Here is a 21,361-nt window from a genome sequence, read left to right as displayed (position 1 = left end):
TGCATTTTAAGTATAGGGAGCGTGATCAGGGTTGATCCACCTCTTTAAAAAATCACCATAACATCACTGGATATTTTACCACCAGCTGACAGTCTGCTTTTAATATGCATCTGTAAACTGAGGCTGATTTTATAGCCCTTCTAAGAATGAAGGTTATTTGGTCTGATAATGTTGCCTTCCAGATCTGTTGCGGGTGTTAAGCTGAAATACTTCATTACATGTTTTTATTTAACCTTTTATTTAACTAGGTAAGTGAGTTAATAAGGATCAGACCCTTTTTTTCAATTTTCACCTAAAGTTACATACCCAAATCTAACTGCCTGTAGCTCAGGACCTGAAGCAAGGTTATGCATGTTCTTGATATCATTTGAAAGCAAACACTTTGAAGTTTGTGGGAATGTGAAATTAATGTAATAGAATATAACACATTAGATCTGGTAAAATCTAATACAAAGAAAAAAACATGCCTTTTTTTTTGTTCCATCTTTGAAATGTTATAGAAAGGCCATTTAAATCACATAGTAGTTTAGGCTCAATTTAGATTTTGTACACTGCTGCCATCTACTGTATGCAACGTTTTAGACTGATCCAATGAACCACTGCATTTCTGTTCAAAATGTTGTATCAAGTCTGCCCAAATGTGCCTAATTGGTTTATTGATACATTTTCAAATTAATAACTGCATGCTCCTCAAACAATAGCATGGTATTCTATCACTGTAATAGTAACTGTAAATTGGACAGTGTAGTTAGATTAACAATAATTTACATTTTCTGGCCATACCAAATATGTCTAAACCCTGGGAAATGTTCTTGTTACTTACAACCTCATGCTAATCACATTAGCCTATGTTAGTTTAAGCGTCCCGCCAAGCAGAACGCCGATCCCAAATTCTTATTTTACAATGACGGCCTACTCCGGCCAAACCCTGACGACGCTGGGCCAATTGTGCGCCGCCCTATGATACAATTTAATCGGAGTGGAAATATCGAAGCGAGAGCGTTCACTCTCGCCAAATTATGTCTAGAATATGCCCAATACGTTTCTTTGGGTTTAAATGCAGTCCTAAACTTGTCGCCTACCTTCCCATCTATGGTGGAGACATGAGCATCTCGTCATTATATACACCTCTCTGGTTTAATAAACATTTTACCAATTTGACTAAACGCCACAAGAGGTCGTATTTGTCATAGCTTGGTTTTAGGCGGCTGGTCAGTATGTCTGACATTTCGTCAAAGGCGGTGCATGACGGGTTGTCTGCCAAATATGATGGGAAACAAATCATATCATTGGAAATGTATATGTAATCAACGGAGAGAAGATAGCTAGTCAGGATAGAGTCTGGCTTTACGTAATTGTTTCAAAGGTGCACATTCTAAAACGGTAAGTGGTGTTTAGCTTGCTAGCTTGATACATTTTAGCAGGCTAACGTTAGCTAGCTAGAGAGACATAGTTGTAGCTAAATTATGCTCTCATGATTGAGAGCTTGCTTTGTCATGAGAGAAACTCACAACACTGCCTTTTCAACGGATGTCCACCCGGCGCAGACTGCTGACAAACCAGCTTGCTTTGTTATTAGCTATATTTGGCTACAACTCCTGGCTTGTTAGCAGGATTGATTGACTACAAGCCTGTGCTAAGCTACCTACCGTTAACTAATTGCATTACAATATGCTATTTTGCTATGCATGTGGCAAAATAAAGACTGCTACTCATCACGTTTTAATTGTCTACTGCCAGTTGCTGTAGGCTGTTGCATTATTTATCAACAATAGTGTTTTTTTCCACAGTGTTCGTAAATGTTTTTGAGTCTCAAGCAAGGTGTTGCCTGTCATTCAGATACATTTGAGTTAATGCATTATAAGAGATTTTTAAAGCTTACATTAAAGGGGTCTTGATTGGTTGATTGACCACCTAGGGCAATTTCATATGGCTGTTTTGGGAATGTGGTTGGCTTTTTTTTTGTAGGCAGTAATAAGCACTAATAAAGGGTTCATCTCAGGAAAACTGTTAACGACTTGTAAGTAAATGAAAGGATATACACCATTCATCCACTACGTCATGCAATGAATTATTCCTTCACAAACTACATTTTCCATCTCTTCAAAAGCCTAGATGCATTCTCTGTCCATGGGGCAGGGCTGTAGCAGCAGCAGCTCAGGTGCCCCCTCTGGCTCGGTGGTACAGGTGTGCTTCCCCAGCTCCCAGGCGTCTGTACTGGACAGCCTGAACAGGCAGCGCGAGGAGGGCCAGCTCTGTGACCTCTCCATCCAGGTCCAGGGGCAGGTGTTCAAGGCCCACCGCTGTGTGCTGGCTGCATCCTCACCCTACTTTCACGACCAGGTGTGTGTCTGTTGTTCTGTTTGCTGGTGCATTGCATAGCCTGACTGAACAAAAATATAAATGCAACATGTAAACTGCTGGTTTCATGAACTGAGGAGGGGTGCCAAAACTCTGATTGGCTAGGAGGGGAGCCATGACGCCCACCCACTTAGGAGCCAGGCCCACCCATGGCTCCGCCCCTGCCCAGTCATGTGAAATCAATAAATTAGGGCCTAATTAATGCATTTCAATTGACTGATTTCCTTATATGAATTGTAACTCAGTAAAATCTTGTAAAATTGTTGAATATTGCATATTTTTGTTCAGTATAGTTTAACTCTAACAGCTACTGATTGTGCTACACTGAAGTGAGAGTTTACATCAATAACTTTGATCCTGTGCATTGGATGTCGCCAACCATCATTAACTGTCTCATCAACCCCCTCCTCCCCCCAGGTGCTCTTGAAGAACATGTCCACCGTCTCCATCCCTGCCGTCATGGACCCGCTGGCGTTCGAGAGCGTCCTGAGCTGCGCCTACACGGGCCAGCTGCGCATGCTCCGCGAAGACATCGTCAACTACCTCACCGTGGGCAGCGTGCTGCAGATGTGGCACATCGTGGACAAGTGCACAGAGCTCCTCAAAGAGGGGCGGGTGACGGGGAGTGGGAGTGCAGCCCAGGGCGTCATTGGGGGAGCTCAGGGGAACCATGGATGCAGTAGCAGTGAAAGCTCCCTCGGGGCTGGGAGTGCCCAAGCTGGGGGAAGCAACACCCAGCCGGCCACTCACCCTCCCAGCCGCCCGTCCCTGAGTGAGAGCCAGTCTCCCAGCAGCACCAACTACTTTAGCCCCAGAGACACCAACTTCGGAGGGGGAGTGGCGGCCGCTGGAGCTGCAGGGGAGGGAGGCGTGAACTCAACCCCCAGCTACTGCACCCCTTCTGGGGGTGAGGAGGCTTTCCTCATCGAAGAAGAGGATGAAGAAGAGGAAGAAGAGCTCCTGTACCATAGGAAGCGAGGGAGCAGCAGGAGGAAGCCGACGGCCTCTGTCTCGGACCAAGAGGTTGGAGTCAGCGATAGCTTCGGGGTGTCGTCCTACCAAGACGGGGATGCCTCCCCTCTCCAGAAGCGGCCCACATACAGCCAGCCCAGCATCATGCCCCGGAAGCAGTGGGTGGTGGTAAAAACAGAGAGGCCCCAGGACGATGACCTGATCGTGGTGTCGGGTGAGGAAGGGCCAGATGAGGAAGAGGAGAGAGAGTTGGAGATGCTGAGGGAGAGGGAGAGGACGTTCAACATATCCAACATTAGGACTTTGTCTGGAGAGTTGAGCAGCAAAGCGGACCATGAGATGGAGACACAGGTTAGTCAAACCCTTGATGCAAAATATGTTTGTCAGTGGATGTGGCTAATTACCATTCTAAACTTATCAGGAGGACAACTGTATTAGGTTGGTGCATTTGGAATGAGTGTCAGTTTCTGTATTTTTGGATCGTTACCAAACTGAATCACTTTCTCTCATAGATGGATTACTGCCAGTCTTCTGAAGACTACCTCAAGTTTGACAGTGGTTTAATGGACCAGACTCTCCCACAGCACCTTCATGACAGCGCTGGTCAGAGTGGTGGCAGAACCGTCTCAGCCCTACTAGGCCAAGTCCAGTCTGCTGCTGCTGCCAGAGCTCAGCTCTTTCCCATAGACATGCAAGGCAACCAGATCCTCATGTACAGACAATCCTCTCTAGATTCCTCTCAACCCATAGGAATGGGAGGTGGTATGGCCGGGGCACCATTTAAAGGGCCAAATCTGGAGCATGGAGCAGTCCATTTGTCAGCACAGGGGGGTTTGGCCGGTGGCTTAGATGGACTGGACGGGGGTGGTGGCGGGAGTTCAGGGAAGGTGTTCATGTGCCACTGTGGAAAGACCTTCACCCACAAGAGCATGCGCGACCGTCACATCAACATGCACCTGGACCTGCGGCCTTTCAACTGCCCCGTCTGCGCCAAGAAGTTCAAGATGAAGCACCACCTGACGGAGCACATGAAGACCCACACGGGGCTCAAGCCCTACGACTGCCACGGCTGCGGCAAGAAGTTCATGTGGCGCGACAGCTTCATGCGGCACCGCACCCACTGCGAGGGACGGAGCGGGGCGGCTGGCAGGAGCGAGGATGGGGGAGGGTCCGACCGCACTGATGGGATCTCCCCACAGCATCTCCCTCATGTCCCTCTCTCGACCAGCGAGTCCGGTCACGGTGTCGTTGGTGGCAGGAATGGGATCTCTGTCTTGTCCCCACATCATTCCAGTACAGGTAGCAGCAGTAATGCTGTCTCTTGCCTGACCATGGCCAGTTCTGGAGTGCTCTTAGGGGTCAACTCTCAGAACGTGATGCAGGTTCAAGGTTCATCTGTGTTTGGTCTGGGGGTCAGCCGAGGTGGGTGTGAGGAGGAAGTGTGTGAGGTTGGTGCTAATGATAGTGTCACTTAACCAAACGGGTGAACAACACGAGTGTTTAAGACAAGAGGCTTTGGAGAGGCATTCCAATGACCATTGGAAAGTGCCCCACTTTGGCAAATGGCTCGGGACCATTGTACAGTTAGTTCAGTATACTCTTAAATGTCAAGTTTATTCTCTGTATGACTTTTGTGGCACATTCTATGTCAAGAAAACCAAAAACCAAGAGACAATGACTCACCAATGACAGCTTTGGCAAAATGTTAACTAGAGTTCGAGAGGAAAGTTGCTGTTGTAAGTGATGTGTACTATGATATTATACGCCTTTTCTGCCAGAGAATGTGCATTTCAAGTAAAAGTGTCTGAAGAAGACACTTGCAGTACTGCCATCTTGTTTCACACTGGTGATGTGTCCACTATCCAATTGCAGTGCTATGGTACAGTATTACAATCCTATTATCAGTTACTAGTCTGTTACCATTATGATAGGTGCAAAACTATACACTGTATAGTGCGTTTTACAAGTTATCCTCATAAGTATTGATGGTAGACAAAGCAGTAGTCTGGAGATGAGGTTTCTTACAGATCTTTCCTCACTCAAACTGCCAAATTCCAATGCATGCCTTGTGAGACATTGACTACTATTAACAGTAGGGTGGCTAAACAAAGCAGTATCCACCGTGATTCTGTGTGTTTTTAACCGAGGTTTTACCTTCTATGAAGGCTCTGGATGTATTTTTATGCAGGAGAAAACTGGTCTGGATCTAAGAGAAAGACGTGTTGTCTTTAGTCTATACTTATCTGTTAAGTCAGGATTGGTAAAATGTATGAAAGATGTAGCTCGTGTTTGCAGCAGTTTGATGGATGAAATTGCATTTGAAGTGAGCTTAAACTAAGTGTATATAATAGATATTTATGCTTAGATTTATCAAATAGGGAATATAGAACTATTTAATACTAATTTATGTCATTTGACTGCCTTACTATAGCGTACAGTGGGCGTAAGGTTAGAAATTGACACCTTTGATAAAGATGAGCAAAAAATGACTGTATAAAATAATTGAAATACTGAGCTATATTGTATCCCCAAAAATTATTGGGAAGTGATTTTTATACTAATACAATTGCTCAGAGGGAGATTTTGTTTAACAAGTAATATTCTCAAGAGGTAGGGCTCAATTATTGACACCCCTGTTTTCAATACCTTACGAGGATAACGGCACTGAACCTTTCTCTAAAATGTTTTGAGTTGGAGAACACGTTACGAGGGATCTTGGACCATTCCTCCATACAAAATCCATCCAGATCCTTTGTCTGTGCTTATGTCAAGTCCGGAAACAGACTAAGGTAAAACGCGGCATCATGAACTTTACCCAGAACCAGGAAATGTATGCCAAAAACCTGGTTACCTCCAGTGGTGTAAAGTACTTAAGTATTTTTTTGTGAATATCTGTACTTTACTATTAATATGACAACTTTTACTTCACTACATTCCTAAAGAGAATAATGTACTTTTTACTCCATAAATTTTCCCTGACACCCAAAAGTACTCATTACATTTGGAATGCTTAGCAGGACAGAGAAATGGTCAAATTCACACACTTATCAAGAGAACATCCCTGGTCATCCCTGCTGCCTCAATCTGGCAGACTCACGAAACACAAATGCTTCATTTGTAAATGATGTTGGAGTGCGCTCCTGGCTATTCATACATTAAAAAATGGTGCTGTCAGGTTTGCTTAATATAAGGAATTTGAAATTATTTATGCTTTTACTTTTGATACTTAGTATATTTTTGCAATTACATTTACTTTTGATACTTTATATTTAAAACAAAACACTTTTACTCAAGTAGTATTTTACTGGGTGACTTTCACTTTAGTCATTTTCTATTAAGGTATTTTTAATTTGACTAAAGTATGAGTWTTGGGGACTTTTTCCACCACTGGTTGCCTCTGCCAGGAATATGAAACTTGGCCACAAGTGGATCTTCCAGCAAGACAATAACCCCAAGCACACATCAAAATCCACAAAGTAAGGGTTAATTGGACACAAAATAATTTTTGGGCAACAGCCATCTGTCTCCAGACTTGAAACCCATTGAAAACCTGTGGTTTGAATTGAAGAGGGCGGTCCATAAAATGCAGACGAAGGATCTGGAAGGATCCTGTATGGAGGAATGGTCTAAGATCCCTCCCAATGTGTTCTCCAACTCATAGCATTTCTTTGATAACGGCTCAGTGCCATTATCCTTAAAAGGCGAGGTATTGAACACAGGTATACATTTTTACCCTTACTTTGAGAAAATAAAGTATTAAACAAAAAGCAATTTCTCTGAGCAATTGTATTAGTATAAAATAATAATTTCCCTTTTTTGTTGCATAGAACATAGCTCAGTATTTGAATTAGTCACTTTTACTGATCTTTATCAAAATGGTCTAATTTCAGACTTCACTGTATATAGAGATAAAGTGCTTCTGGTCAATAGTCAGTTTTGTATTGACAGGTGTGAGCCACAGGCTCAAAAGAAAGAAGTCTAGACTCCCTTTTAATACTCAAGTTGGCTGCTATTCATGTGGGATTGAAAGGGAATTCCATTGACTGTTCAATAACTTGCCTGGCTGCATTTCATAGCATTTACACCACATAATAATGAATTCAACTTCATGTACTGTAGCACCTTTTCATCAAATCTCAAAGTTCGTACCATTGTATGAGGCTTAGCAGCCGGTATTCAGCTGTCWTCTTTATGGCAGGACAAATATCTTTATTCTTTATTACAGGAAAATTTGGAGGAAAAATGTAGAAAGCTTGTAGCTACTGCACACTAGGTCTGAAACAATGATACTGTTCTTTGTATCTTCTGAATAGTGCATATTTTGGGTTACATTTTATTTGATATTGAACACACGATTGTTGTTGCACATGCTTATAGAGCCGGAGTTGTCTTTCTTAGACATTGTTACCGTAGGCCAAGTACATCAATGTTATCTTTACTAATCTGTATCAAAAGGCAAAATAAAACTGGTGTAATTTAGCAAGCTGAGCTCGTGTTCATGTGTGATCTATTTCAGAAAAAAACATGTCTCACAACTTCTCTTAAAGCCCTTCAGTTCTCTTGATACAGTCTTATACTCAGCTGGCCCATCCTCAGATTTCGTGTTGAACGCTCTACAACAAAGCTTTCTTAGTCTCCAGCAAGCTTTCGCTGCCTTTAACTTTGTTCTAAACACCTCCAACAAAGGTCATGTGGTTTGGTAAGAATGCTCCTCTCCCCACCGGTGTGATTACTACCTGAGGGTTTAAAGCTTGACAAGTACTTGAGAGTATGGCTAGACGGTACACTGTCCGTATCTCAGCACACATCCAAGCTGTTCTTGTCTATTAATGTTCTGTATTATGTCATGTTTCATGTGGACCCCAGGAAGAGTAGCTGCTGCTTTTRCAACAGCTAATGTGAATCCTAATAAAACACCAAAAGCTGCTAAATCAAGACTTTGTTTACTCTATAATAAATCACTCTTTCACCCCAGCTGACAAACTAACCCTGATTCAGATGACCATGCTAGATTACAGAGACGTAATGTTCTTTGCCTTTCAGCCTATCAGATTTGCCACCAATGCTCCTTACAGGACACATCACTGCACTCTTAACTCCTCTGTAAACTGGCCATCTCTGTAAAAACCCTTCTAGGCCCCCTATCCGAGATACCTACTGCAACCCTCACCCTCCTAAAAAAAACACCTGTTCTACCAGTGACATTCTGTTAAAGGTCCTCAAAGCACACACATCCCTGGGTCGCTCCTCTTTTCAGTTCGCTGCAGCTAGCGACTGGAACGAGCTGCAACAAACACTCAAACTGGACAGTTATCTCCATCACTACATTCAAATCATGGACACTTACTGACACTTGTGGCTGCTTCCCGTGATGCGTTCTCTACCTTTTTGTCCTTCGTGCTTAACAATGTTTGTGCTGCTGCCATGTGTTGCTACCATGTTGTGTTGCCTCTATGTAGTGTCACTTTTGTTGTGATGTGTCCTACATTTTTTTTATCCCCGTCCTCACAGGAGGCATTTTGGCTCTTGGTAGGCAGTCATTGTAAATAAGAATTTGTTCTTAATTGACTCAATAAAAATTGTCTTCAAAGTTCATTTCTGTAATCTGTTTTAGCATGTGTCACTATTCTTGTTTCCCAAATGTACAATTCATGTTTTACTTTACCTTAAGCCTTTACCCACAAAGCACCTGGTGAGCGTTCAGCGGACGAGGTTTATCACAAACCGCTTTAAGTTATCAAAGTTTATTTAAAAGGAAATGTGCCCTTCTCAGTGTACTAAAAGGAAAATTGGATAACAATTATGCGGCCTTTCCCCGTAATCTTATTGAATTGGTAAAAACAAGGGAATCCAACCAAAGCGTCTTAGGGAGATTTGAAAAATATTGAGTTTGATTAATCATTACCACTATTTGCAGTCTCAAGCAAGAGGGGTTCTGAACGTTCCTTTGATGCAAACCAACCCAAACACCTCCTTACTTCATGCTGAGATGGACTACACCTCCAACAATGCCCATCACCCTGAACACACCTATTTCTGCAAAGTCAATGTGGGGGTTATGTCTGCATTAAGTAGGACACCGCTCTACAGTTCACGTTAATGCAAAGCTGTACCTGGTCATTTATGTCAACGCATCTGCTTAATTGTATTCGTTTGGCATCTTGAACACAATTAAACTGACGGCCAGTCTGACAAGTTGCGATTGCATATTACTTGGGTAAAATAGCGGCGTTCAGGCCACTAGGTGTCACTATGTGGACACAGCAACACCAAACGCACAACAAATGATCCATGATCGCACTGACAAAGTTGATGTATAGATCCTGTATTGGCCTTGTATAAATCTAAGTTACAGTACTCCTGTGTTCAACTTGTTCATCTTCTATTGCCAGCATTCTAGCATACTAACACAGGCACCCATTCATTCACCCATCTAAAGTAATAGACAACAAAAAAAGAAAAGAAAAAAAAGTCAAATAATATCTAATTGAACTCATTTTTACAGCTAAAATACAAAAATAACCTGACGTAATGCTGCTCCCTCCCTGCTTAATCCAGACACTGGGGGGAAAGAAGTTGGCATATAAATATGAATGTAAACATTGGCGGTAAACTACCACGTCCGTCGCCAGTTTAAATCTGTAGTGAAAGGTTTGCCCTCTCCCGTCTGAAAATGTGTACATTTTCAAGAGTTCACATTAGCAGGCACTAGTTTGGAAGTCAAGTGGGATAGCCTGGTCTCAGATCTGTTTGTGCAGCATAAACAAGACCTGGTTTCAGACTAGTAATGGGAAGCGTGAACACCCAGTACGGTGGGGGCAGACGTTATTCCGAGTCCGATAGGACGATCACTTCGTCCGGGTCACACTGGGTGGCCACGTTGACCTGAAAATGACACAAAATGGACGTTGGTAAGAGGTCTGCATACTGTACAAACAAAGGTTTTTAGTGACATGTCATGGCTGCAGAGCATGTGCATGACACACAGAGGTGACAGATGTTTAGGGGTTTTAGAGGGGTGAGACGTGTTTCAGTGCAAGGGTATGATGTGCAGAGCATACGTGGGGAAAAACGTGTCGTGATATCATTTACTCTCACCTTGTTTTTCTTCGGTGGCGGGGTGGACTGGGAGCTGGTGACCATCTCCTGGGTGGGAGTGTCTGCCCTGGTGGAGTCTGCCTGCAGGAGGCTACTGGTCACCACGCCCATGTACAGAGGGATGTCGCTCTCACTGCAGATAGAGAGAGAGAGACAATTCAGTAATCAAGTCTCCACAGTTGAAGATGGATAGATATTTTCCATGGACTTTTTAAAAACATAATTAAATGTGGGTGCTAGACTCACCTCCCATTGTGGTGCCTTAGATCCCCGTTGTGAAACTTCCTGGATTCCACCTCATCTTTCCTCCTTCTCTTCCTGCCTCTGGAGGTGTCTTTGGGACTGGGTGGCCTGGGGCTGCAATTTGCTGACCTCGTCTCAGTGATGACCGTGCAGGAGTCCTCATTGGTCGAAATCAGCACCGGTGACGGAGGCAAAGAGACCTGATTCGCCGCCATGGGGGAGGCTGAGGAGTCCTTAGTTTCCACACTAGTGCTTACAGACACAGCCGAAATGTGATTGGAGGAAACAACGTCTTCCTTTATGAAGTTGGTATGGGATGATTCGTTCCCCTTGTCGGCCTCCATCGCCTCTGATTGGCTGGGGCTGTCTGTGGGGGATTGGTCGACTAAGGAGGAGATCCGCGGGGTATCACCCTGGGAGACGGGGCTGATTCCTCTCGTCACAGAGTCTGTGTCCTCAGCGTTCTCTTCTTTCTCTCCTCCGTCCTGGTCTCCGTCACTCCCCCCATCCACCTCGGTTTCACTCTCGTTTGCAGCCTCTACCTTGTTGTCCTCCTCCTCCTCTGAAAAAAATAAAACTCAAATCAGTTGAAACTAGATTTTTATTTTATCCATCTATGTTGTCGCCAAAACCCAGGCCAAACCATGTTAAAAGACAATTTGAGAACGGTGCTATGTAAATGCAAATTATCATCATCACCTGGTCCTGCTTGTGCTTTGCTGGCCTGGATCTCTTCCTCGATGTCTGGATCAGACGACTCGTCGTCTTCATCATCCTCTTCCTCAGCTTGTTCCTCACCCTCATCCTCTCCCTTCGTCAAGGGATTGTCATCGGCTGTGGTGGCCTCCTGCGCCAATGACTGACACACAGAACAGACAGACAGTGAGTGGTGACACAAGTCCTTTATATACAGTTGAAGTTGGAAGTTTACATACACCTTAGCCAAATACATTTAAACTCAGTTTTTCACAATTCCTGACATTTAATACTAGTAAAAATTCCCTGTCTTAGGTCAGTTAGGATCACCACTTTATTTTAAGAATGTGAAATTTCAGAATAATAGTAGAGAGAATTATTTCTTTCAGATTTGATTTCTTTCATCACATTCCCACTGGGTCAGAAGTTTACATACACTCAATTAGTATTTGGTAGCATTGCCTTTAAATTGGTTTAAATTGGGTCAAACGTTTTGGGTAGCCTTCCACAAGCTTCACACAATAAGTTGGGTGAATTTTGGCCCATTCCTCCTGACAGAGCTGGTGTAACTGAGTCAGGTTTGTAGACCTCCTTGCTCGCACACACTTTTTCAGTTCTGCCCACAAATTTTCTATAGGATTGAGGTCAGGGCTTTGTGATGGCCACTCCAATACCTTGACTTTGTTGGTCTTAAGCCATTTTGCCACAACTTTGGAAGTATGCTTGGGGTCATTGTCCATTTGGAAGACCCATTTGCGACCAAGCTTTAACTTCCTGACTGATGTCTTGAGATGTTGCTTCAATATACCCACATTGTTCCTGCCTCATGATGCCATCTATTTTGTCAAGTGCACCCATCCCTCCTGCAGCAAAGCACCCCCACAACATGATGCTGCCACCCCCGTGCTTCACGGTTGGGATGGTGTTCTTCGACTTGCAAGCCTCCCCCTTTTTCCTCCAAACATAATGATGGTCATTATGGCCAAACARTTCTATTTTTGTTTCATCAGACCAGAAGACATTTCTCCAAAAAGTACGATCTTTGTCCCCATGTGCAGTTGCAAACTGTAGTCTGGCTTTTTTATGGCGGTTTTGGAGCAGTGGCTTCTTCCTTGCTGAGCAGCCTTTCAGGTTATATCGATATAGGACTTGTTTTACTGTGGATATAGATACTTTTGTACCTGTTTCCTTCTGCATCTTCACAAGGTCCTTTGCTGTTGTTCTGGGATTGATTTGCACTTTTCGCACCAAAGTACGTTCATCTCTAGGAGACAGAATGTGTCTCCTTCCTGAGCGGTATGACGGCTGCATGGTCCCATGGTGTTAATACTTGCTTACTATTGTTTGTACAGATGAACGTGGTACCTTCAGGCGTTCGGAAATTGCTCCCAAGGATGAACCAGACTTGTGGAGGTCTTGGCTGATTTCTTTTGATTTTCCCATGATGTCAAGCAAAGAGGCACTGAGTTTGAAGGTAGGCCTTGAAATACATCCACAGGTACACCTCCAATTGACTCCAATTATGACAATTAATTAGCCTATCAGAAGCTTTGACGGCCATGACATCATTTTCTGGAATTTTCCAAGCTGTTTAAAGGCACAGTCAACTTAGTGTATGTAAACTTCTGACCCACGAATTGTGATAGATTATTTCACTTATAACTCAATGTGTCTGTAAACAATTGTTGGAAAAATCATTTTTAAAGCAGATGTGGAAAAGCTTTGGCTGATAATAACAGGTGACAATTACAGAATTCCCACCACTTTTCTCCTTCTAGGTCTCTTACCTCTTTCTTCTGCCTGTCTCTCTCTATCCGTTTACTCCTCTCCTCCTCCTCCGTGTCGTCCTGCTTCAGGGCGTATTTGGAGATGACCTGCTCCAGGCTGGAGAGAGCCACCTCCCGGTTAGATCGCAGCTTACGGGCCAACGTGGGGTCCAACAGGGCAGGGTCAGTAGCTGGTAAGAGTGGGCAAAATGAAAGAGGGACAAAAAGGGTGGGAGTTAGTAACTTTGTAGTCAATCTTCCTAAATAGTTTTCCACGTTCGACCTGATATGCAATTTTTTTTTTTTTTTTTTTTAAACTTTTATTTAACTAGGCAAGTCAGTTAAGAACAAATTCTTATTTACAATGATGGCCTACAAAAAGGCAAAAGGCCTCCTGCAGGGACGGGGGCCTGGGATCTTAAAAAAAAAAATAGGACAAAACACACATCACAACACTACATAAAGAGACAACACCATAGCAAGGTAGCAACACATGACAACACAGCATGGTAGCAGCACAAAACATGGTAGTAACATTATTGGGCACAGTCAACAGCACAAAGGGCAAGGAGGTAGAGACAACATACGGGTGCATACTGCTGTCACTGTATCAACTACCAGGTTTTCACAGCTTGGTGAAGTGTGTTACAGCAATTTTTAAATATATATWTTTTTTTTTATCGATACAGCAACGTATCGGGATATTATATATATTTTTTACGTTATATCGTATCATTTTGACAATATCACAATATTATTTTTGCACTAGTTGGCTGTACCTGCACCAAAAAACTCCAGTATTTTTCCTTCATAGCTTGTTCTCCATCTAAATAGGGAGCCAATTGGTTTTCAGCACTTATTTCCATGACTTATCAAAACTTTCTCGTGGCTCTCTCTTGTCCCTCTGCAGCAGACAGATGGTGAACAATATGTTTGGAAAATCGGATTGTAATAAAATCACAGTATCTAATTGCAATACATATAGCAYCRTGAGAATCACAATACATATTGTATCGACACCTAAGTATCGTGATATCGTATCATGAAAATGGATATTTGTAAACAACARMTGGTGCACGAAATCTAAGGAAGTCTCTAGATTTTGCTCGCCTGAAGTAGAGTATATTGTGATAACTTGCAGGCCACACTACTTGCCTAGACAGTTTTCAGCTATACTTTTCGTGGCTGTTTATTTACCACCACAGACAGATGCTGGCACTAAGACCGCACTCAGTCAGCTGTATAAGGAAATAAGCAAACAGGTAACCACGCACACAGAGGCGGCACTCTTAGTGGCCGGAGACTTTAATGCAGGGAAACTTAAATCAGTTCTACCAAATTTCTATCAACATGTTAAATGTGCAACCAGAGGGGAAAAAAATCTAGATCCCCTGTACTCCACACACAGAGACACGTACAAAGCTCTCCCTCCATTTGGTAAATCCGACCACAACTCTATCCTCCTGATTCCTGCTTACAAGCAAAAATTAAAGCAGGAAGCACCAGTGACTCGGTCTATAAAAAAAGTGGTCAGATGAASCAGATGCTAAACTACAGGACTGTTTTSCTAGCACAGACTGGAATATGTTCCAGGATTCYTCCGATGGCATTGAGGAGTACACCACATCAGTCACTGGCTTTATCAATAAGTGCATCGAGGACGTCGTCCCCACAGTGACTGTACGTACATACCMCAACCAGAAGCCATGGATTACAGGCAACATTCGCACTGAGCTAAAGGGTAGAGCTGCCGCTTTCAAGGTGCGGGACTCTAACCCAGAAGCTTACAAGAAATCCTGCTATGCCGYGCGACGAACCATCAAACAGGCAAAGCGTCAATGCAGGACTAAGATTGAATCGTACTACACCGACGCTCATCTTATGTGGCATGGCATGCAAACTATTATTGACTACAAAAGGAAGCACAGCCACGAGCTGCCCAGTGACACAAGCCTACCAGACGAGCTAAATCACTTCTATACTCGCTTCGAGGCAAGCTACACTGAGGCATGCATGAGAGCATCAGCTGTTCCAGACGACTGTGCGATCACGCTCTCTGTAGCCGACGTGAGTAAGACCTTTAAACAGGTCAACATACACAAGGCTGCAGGGCCAGACAAATTACCAGGACGTGTGCTCCAGGCATGTGCTGACCAACTGGCAGGTGTCTTCACTGACATTTTTAACATGTCCCTGATTGAGTCTGTAATACTAACATGTTTCAAGCAGACCACCATAGCCCCTGTGCCCAAGAACACAAAGGCAACCTGCCTAAATGACTACAGACCCGTAGCACTCACATCCGTAGCCATGAAGTGCTTTGAAAGGCTGGTAATGGCTCACATCAACACCATTATCCCAGAAACCCTAGACCCACTCCAATTTGCATACCGCCCAAAAAGATCCACAGATGATGCAATCTCTATTGCACTCCACTCCACACTGCCCTTTCCCACCTGGACAAAAGTAACACTTATGTGAGAATGCTATTCATTGACTACAGCTCAGCGTTCAACACCATAGCACCCTCAAAGCTCATCACTAAGCTAAGGATCCTGGGACTAAACACCTCCCTCTGCAAAACTGGATCCTGGACTTCCTGAACGGGCGCCCCCAGGTGGTGAGGGTAGGTAGAAACACATCTGCCACGCTGATCCTCAACACTGGAGGCCCCAGGAGTTTGTGCTCAGTCCCCTCCTGTACTCCTTGTTCACCTACGACTGCATGGCCAGGCACGAGTCCAACACCATCATTAAGTTTGCAGACAACAGCGGTAGGCCTGATCACCGACGAGACAGCCTATAGGGAGGAGGTCAGAGACCTGGCCGGGTGGTGCCAGAATAACAACTATCCCTCAACGTAACCAAGACTAAGGAGATGATTGTGGACTACAGGAAAAGGAGGACCGAGCACGCCCCCATTCTCATCGACGGGGCTGTAGTGGAGCAGGTTGAGAGCTTCAAGTTCCTTGGTGTCCACATCACCAACAAACTAGAATGGTCCAAACACACCAAGACAGTCGTGAAGAGGGCACGACAAAGCCTATTCCCCCTCAGGAAACTAAAAAGATTTGGCATGGGTCCTGAGATCCTCAAAAGGTTCTACAGCTGCAACATCGAGAGCATCCTGACTGGTTGCATCACTGCCTGGTATGGCAATTGCTCGGCCTCTGACYGCAAGGCACTACAGAGGGTAGTGCATACGGCCCAGTACATCACTGGGGCTAAGCTGCCTGCCATCCAGGACCTCTACACCAGGCGGTATCAGAAGAAAGCCCTAAAAATTGTCAAAGACCCCAGCCACCCCAGTCATAGACTGTTCTCTCTACTACCGCATGACAAAAGGTACCGGAGTGCCAAGTSTAGGACAAAAAGGCTTCTCAACAGTTTTTACCCCCAAGCCATAAGACTCCTGAACAGGTAATCAAATGGCTACCCGGACTATTTGCATTGTGTGCCCCCCCCCACAACCCCTCTTTTACGCTGCTGCTACTCTTGGTTTATCATATATGCACAGTCACTTTAACTATACATTCATGTACATACTAACTCCATTGGCCAGACCAACCAGTGCTCCCGCACATTGAATAACSGGGCTATCTGCATTGTGTTCCGCCACCCACCACCCCCTCTTTTACACTACCGCTACTCTCTGTTCATCATATATGCATCATATATGCATAGTTACTTTAACCATATCTACATGTACATACTATCTCAATCAGCCTGACTAACCAGTGTCTGTATGTAGCCTCGCTACTGTTATTTTTCACTGTCTTTTTACTGTTGTTTGTATTTCTTTACTTACCTATTGTTCACCTAATAAATTTTTTGCACTATTGGTTAGAGCCTGTAAGTAAGCATTTCCCTGTAAGGTCTACACCTGTTGTATTCGGCGCACGTGACAAATAAACTTTGATTTGACATCGTATCGTGAGGTCCCTGGCAATTCTCAGCCCTAGTGTGTAATTCTCTTTATTCTTAGACACAGACACAGAAAGACTGACTAACACACACACACACACCTCCAACCAGGAATGTGGAGATGTGTGTATACTACATTCTCTTACCGGGTTTGTAGAGGTCTGTGAGGTGCGAGCCGAAGTTGTAGACCATGTCGAGGTGGCGTCTCTCCTGCAGTCGGTTTCCAGTCTCGCGGAAGGCGTCCTGGGAGATCTGGGTCAGCTGCCTTCTGCTGAGGTTGAGGCCGTGGCGCTCGTTGGCCCGACGCACATGCTGCAGGATGTCCGTGTAGTCGGGGGGATTCAGCTGGGCCTCGGGACTATTGATGAAACGCTCAATCTGGAGGTGGGGAGGGGTCAGAGTATATCGTCATGTTTTCATGCATTTATTTCCTAGTTATACTTATTTCCTTGATTTCTCTCATACTTTGGTTGGTTATAAAACTCATTTTCACCCGTAGTCTATTTAACAAAATGAGCAGTGGTCAAAAAGCATYGGGTTGTCAATAAACAATGAGTCGGTTGATTATGTCACGTGTTGGTTACCTTTCTGTTGACCTCAGGGTAGCGTGTCCCCTTGTATTGGATCCTCTGCTCGATCACTCGGCCTGTCAGACTGCTGCAGCCCTTCAGCTCACAGAGCTTATCATAGATCTTCATCATCTATACGAGAGAGAKATTTTCAGTGGCTCAAAAAACAAAGTYGTTCCGCAGATACTTCTATCAAAGCCACGTACAGTTWACACATKTATTACTATGTGGCTCATGCAGGAATCAAACAAACCTCTGGTTTTACAAGCACCACACTCCAMCCAACTGAGCGATTGGCCTTGGTGATCTGACCTTTCGTTTTAGCTTGTGCTCCTGGATATAGCTGGAGTCCTCCTCCTCCAGCTCGTTGACGCTCAGCTCCTTCTCCTGCAGYCGCCGGATCTCATCATTGTACATCTTCAGCAGGTTCTCCAGGTACGCAATCTGAGAGACCGAGAGTGATGGAGATATGCCTGGTATATTTCATCTAGACCAATACAATGCTTTTAAACCCTTGAGGGTGACCAAGTGCACACTTTCAAAAGAAAAGGAATGGGGATAAAGCTATAGAGAACTCATGGACACTGTCCATCTATGGTACTGCTGACCTGTCTCCGGGAAGCCTTCTTCGTCTTCTTCTCCTTCTCGTCCTCCTCCTCCTTCTCTTTCTGCTGCCCCGAGGTAGACGGTAGCTCCTCCGTCAGTGCCTCCTCTTCCATCTCCTCCTTCTTCTCCCCAGCGGAAGGCTCCACCTTCACGACACTCTGCCTCCTCTTGTCCGAGTGCTGTTTGAGGACGGTGCACAGCTCGTTGATGTAGACGAAGGTCTTGGTGCGGCTGGCCTGGGCGCGYGTCAGGCAGCGGCCCAGCGTGTTGCGGAACTCCACCGAGGAYAGAAAGTCCGGTGAGGCCTTGGAGTGCTTTGCGTGCAGGAAGGTCATGACCTCGGGGCAGTCCTGCGTTTGGGCCGAGCAGTACTCTACAAACTGAACAAAGCGAGGCAGGGGAGTGAACGAGGGAGAGAGGTTTAGAGGAGTGTTCTTCAATCTTTGCACTGGGTGGGACAGGGGCGTGGGGCCAGAGCGGGGGGCCCCAGGGGGAACTGTTCCAGCTCAATACAAGGGCTTAAGGTTAGTGGATTTGTTATAAATCAGGTGTGTTAGTGCTGGCCTGGAAAATAAGCTTACACACACTATGGGATTCGAAATACACTGATTAAGAAGTTCCAAATTTGAGAGTATCATGCACAATCACGTTATGATTTCAGTGATCTGACAACATTATGATGGACTAATAGCCAGCAAAGACTCAAAGCCACAGCAGCAATGTTGCTTGCCAGTGTTGCAGCGCAACTCATGTATTGTAGTGTGACCTTACCAAACATCCCCACCATCCATGTACCCTCTTACCTCAGTAAAGAGCTTCTGGTTCTCTGCTTGAAGAACGTGGCTCTCTTTCTTCACCATGGCGAAAGGAGATTGGGTGATGTGAGTAGGAGCGGGCTGCTGGATTTTGGGGGGAGTACGCTGATTGGCTGAGAGTTTAGAGGAGGTGGTGGAGGAAGAAGGCTGAGGCCTCTCCTCCTCTTCATCATCATCAAGGATTACAATACTGTCCATCACTGCTGCTGAGGCAACCGCCATCAGATAGGGACTATTCTTTGCTGAGGAAAGGCAAAAACAATGGTGTCAAAATGATGCCTTGGGCAAATTCAAAAGTAACATACCACTGTTATCACTGTCATGCCATCTGAAACCTAGGCCTATATCCTGCTCTGTTTAGTGACTCCTACTGTAGTTCAAATAACAARCTGTTGGTTTAGTGAGTCTATCTAATRCAAGGCCTACGCCCTTCAACGTTTTGTTATATTTATGGTCAACCATTTTTACAATATGAGAATGACAAAGGATCAGGCGCAGTCACAAACACCCCTGGATAGCTCTGGCTAGGCCAGGGCTTGCTACACATTATCCAATGTAATCTCCACCCCTGTCCTTTTTCACAAGCACGAATCACAACAAATATAACAAACATTGTTTGTACGCTTACGTTATCTACAACGAAAATAGACTGGACACGGACCACCAGTTCAGAGTCAGTAACGTTAACTAACTTAGCTAGCTAAACGTAAGGAACTCTTGCTAGCTAACCTAATTACTTAGCGCGTAACGTTAACTAGCTAAAGTGGAGAAGTATTGTGTGATTAAACGAGAAGGCGCTGATTGAAACCTATCAGGAAAATACCACATTTACTAGATTGTTTACTGTCAACCTCAACTGCAGCAACACTCCAAAAACCATTGTTGTGTGTGCTGTTGAYTAGCTAGCTAGCATGCTAACGTCAGTTAGCAACAAGCTAACTTTAGCTGGCTGGTCAGGAAAGCGCCAACATCTYTGGGTAAAATGGTAGGGRTGTGACAAAGGCAACATGKAAACAAATACTTTGACTATCTTTATGTATGAAATGCAGATGTATATAATACAGCTACTGTTTTCAGACAGTGGTTAGACGGTTAGCTATGGACAAAACAATGATAGTCAACTTACGCGCTCGACACCGAAATTTCTCCCAGCTCGAGAACATTCATGCCTACCATTGGTTGGTTGTCATTCAGTAACGTCGTCGATCATTGGCTATTCACTTGAGTTTTGTCCAAATTGTCTGCATTTGCCGGTCAGCTTTTTGTGTTTCTGAGACTGACAAGATACATATTGATAGCATTAACATAAAAAATTATAATAATATATATATATATATATATTCCTATATATACTACCGGTCAAAAGTTTTAGAACACCTACTAATTCAAGGGTTTTTCTTTATTTTTACTATTTTCTACATTGTAGAATAATAGTGAAGACATCAAAACTATGAAATAACACATATGGAATCATGTAGTAACCAAAAAAGGAAAACCTGGAATGCATTTCAATTAACAGGTGTGCATTCTTAAAAGTGAATTTGTGGCATTTCTTTCCTTATTAATGCTTTTGTGCCATTCAGTTGTGCTGTGACAATGTAGGGGGGTATACAGAAGATAGCCCTGTTTGGTAAAAGACCAAGTCCATATTATGGCAAGAACAGCTCAAATAAGCAAAGACAAACTACAGTCCATCATTACTTTAAGACATGAAGGTCAGTCAAAACAGAACATTTCAAGAACTTTGAAAGTGCAGTCGCAAAAACCATCAAGTGCTATGATGAAACTGGCTCTCATGAGGACCACCACAGGAATGGAAGACCCAGAGTTACCTCTGCTGCAGAGGATATGTTCATTAGAGTTACCAGCCTCAGAAATTGCAGCCCAAATAAATGCTTCACAGAGTTCAAGTAACAGGCACATCTCAACATCAACTTTTGACAGCGTGCAAAGCTGTCATCAAGGCAAAGGGTGACGATGTGAAGATATAGTATCTCAAATATAAAATATATTTTGATTTGTTTAACACTTTTTTGGTTACTACATGATTCCATGTGTGTTATTTCATAGTTTGATGTCTTCAGTATTACTCTACAATGTAGAAAATAGTTTWWWAAAAAGAAATTTAAAAAAGGGGTTCTAAAACTTTTGACCGGTAGTGCATGTATATATATTATTATTATAATGTTTTATGTTAAGGCTATCAATATTTATCTTATCAGTCTCAGAAACTATTTGGACAAAACACAAGTGAATAGCCAAATATGTATACATTTGTTATCTTTATTTGGGATCAGGGAAGGCCATGTAGC

General features: G+C 43.9%; 2 protein-coding genes across 3 annotated transcripts; one reads left to right on the top strand and one right to left on the bottom strand.

Annotated features, from left to right (window-relative positions):
- The first annotated feature begins 1,194 nt into the window (after positions 1 to 1,194).
- Positions 1,195 to 7,821, top strand: LOC111955371 (zinc finger and BTB domain-containing protein 22). Of its 2 annotated transcripts, none has more exons than XM_023975595.2 (4): positions 1,195 to 1,383; positions 2,116 to 2,343; positions 2,779 to 3,684; positions 3,846 to 7,821. In XM_023975595.2, exons 2-4 carry the CDS (start codon positions 2,116 to 2,118, stop codon positions 4,806 to 4,808), a joined length of 2,097 nt encoding a protein of 698 aa, XP_023831363.1. In that variant the 5' UTR covers positions 1,195 to 1,383; the 3' UTR covers positions 4,809 to 7,821. The 2 variants fall into 2 exon arrangements, with proteins under 2 accessions (XP_023831363.1, XP_023831362.1); XM_023975594.2 differs by having other exon boundaries at positions 2,111 to 2,343.
- Positions 7,822 to 9,642: 1,821 nt separating this feature from the next.
- LOC111954939 (death domain-associated protein 6-like) lies at positions 9,643 to 20,261 on the bottom strand. Its single transcript, XM_023974881.2, has 11 exons — positions 20,176 to 20,261; positions 19,038 to 19,291; positions 18,237 to 18,614; positions 17,941 to 18,072; positions 17,644 to 17,760; positions 17,206 to 17,437; positions 13,158 to 13,327; positions 11,374 to 11,533; positions 10,678 to 11,236; positions 10,432 to 10,564; positions 9,643 to 10,218 (listed from the first exon to the last, which is right to left on the bottom strand). The coding sequence occupies exons 1-11, from the start codon at positions 20,210 to 20,212 to the stop codon at positions 10,159 to 10,161; spliced, it is 2,232 nt and encodes a 743-aa protein (XP_023830649.1). The 5' UTR covers positions 20,213 to 20,261; the 3' UTR covers positions 9,643 to 10,158.
- Positions 20,262 to 21,361: the final 1,100 nt, after the last annotated feature.

Source organism: Salvelinus sp. IW2-2015, linkage group LG30, assembly GCF_002910315.2.
Source record: "Salvelinus sp. IW2-2015 linkage group LG30, ASM291031v2, whole genome shotgun sequence".
Lineage (NCBI taxonomy): Eukaryota > Metazoa > Chordata > Actinopteri > Salmoniformes > Salmonidae > Salvelinus > Salvelinus sp. IW2-2015.
Note: the sequence above shows the minus strand (reverse complement) of the source record. Positions and strands in the feature narration are given on the sequence as shown.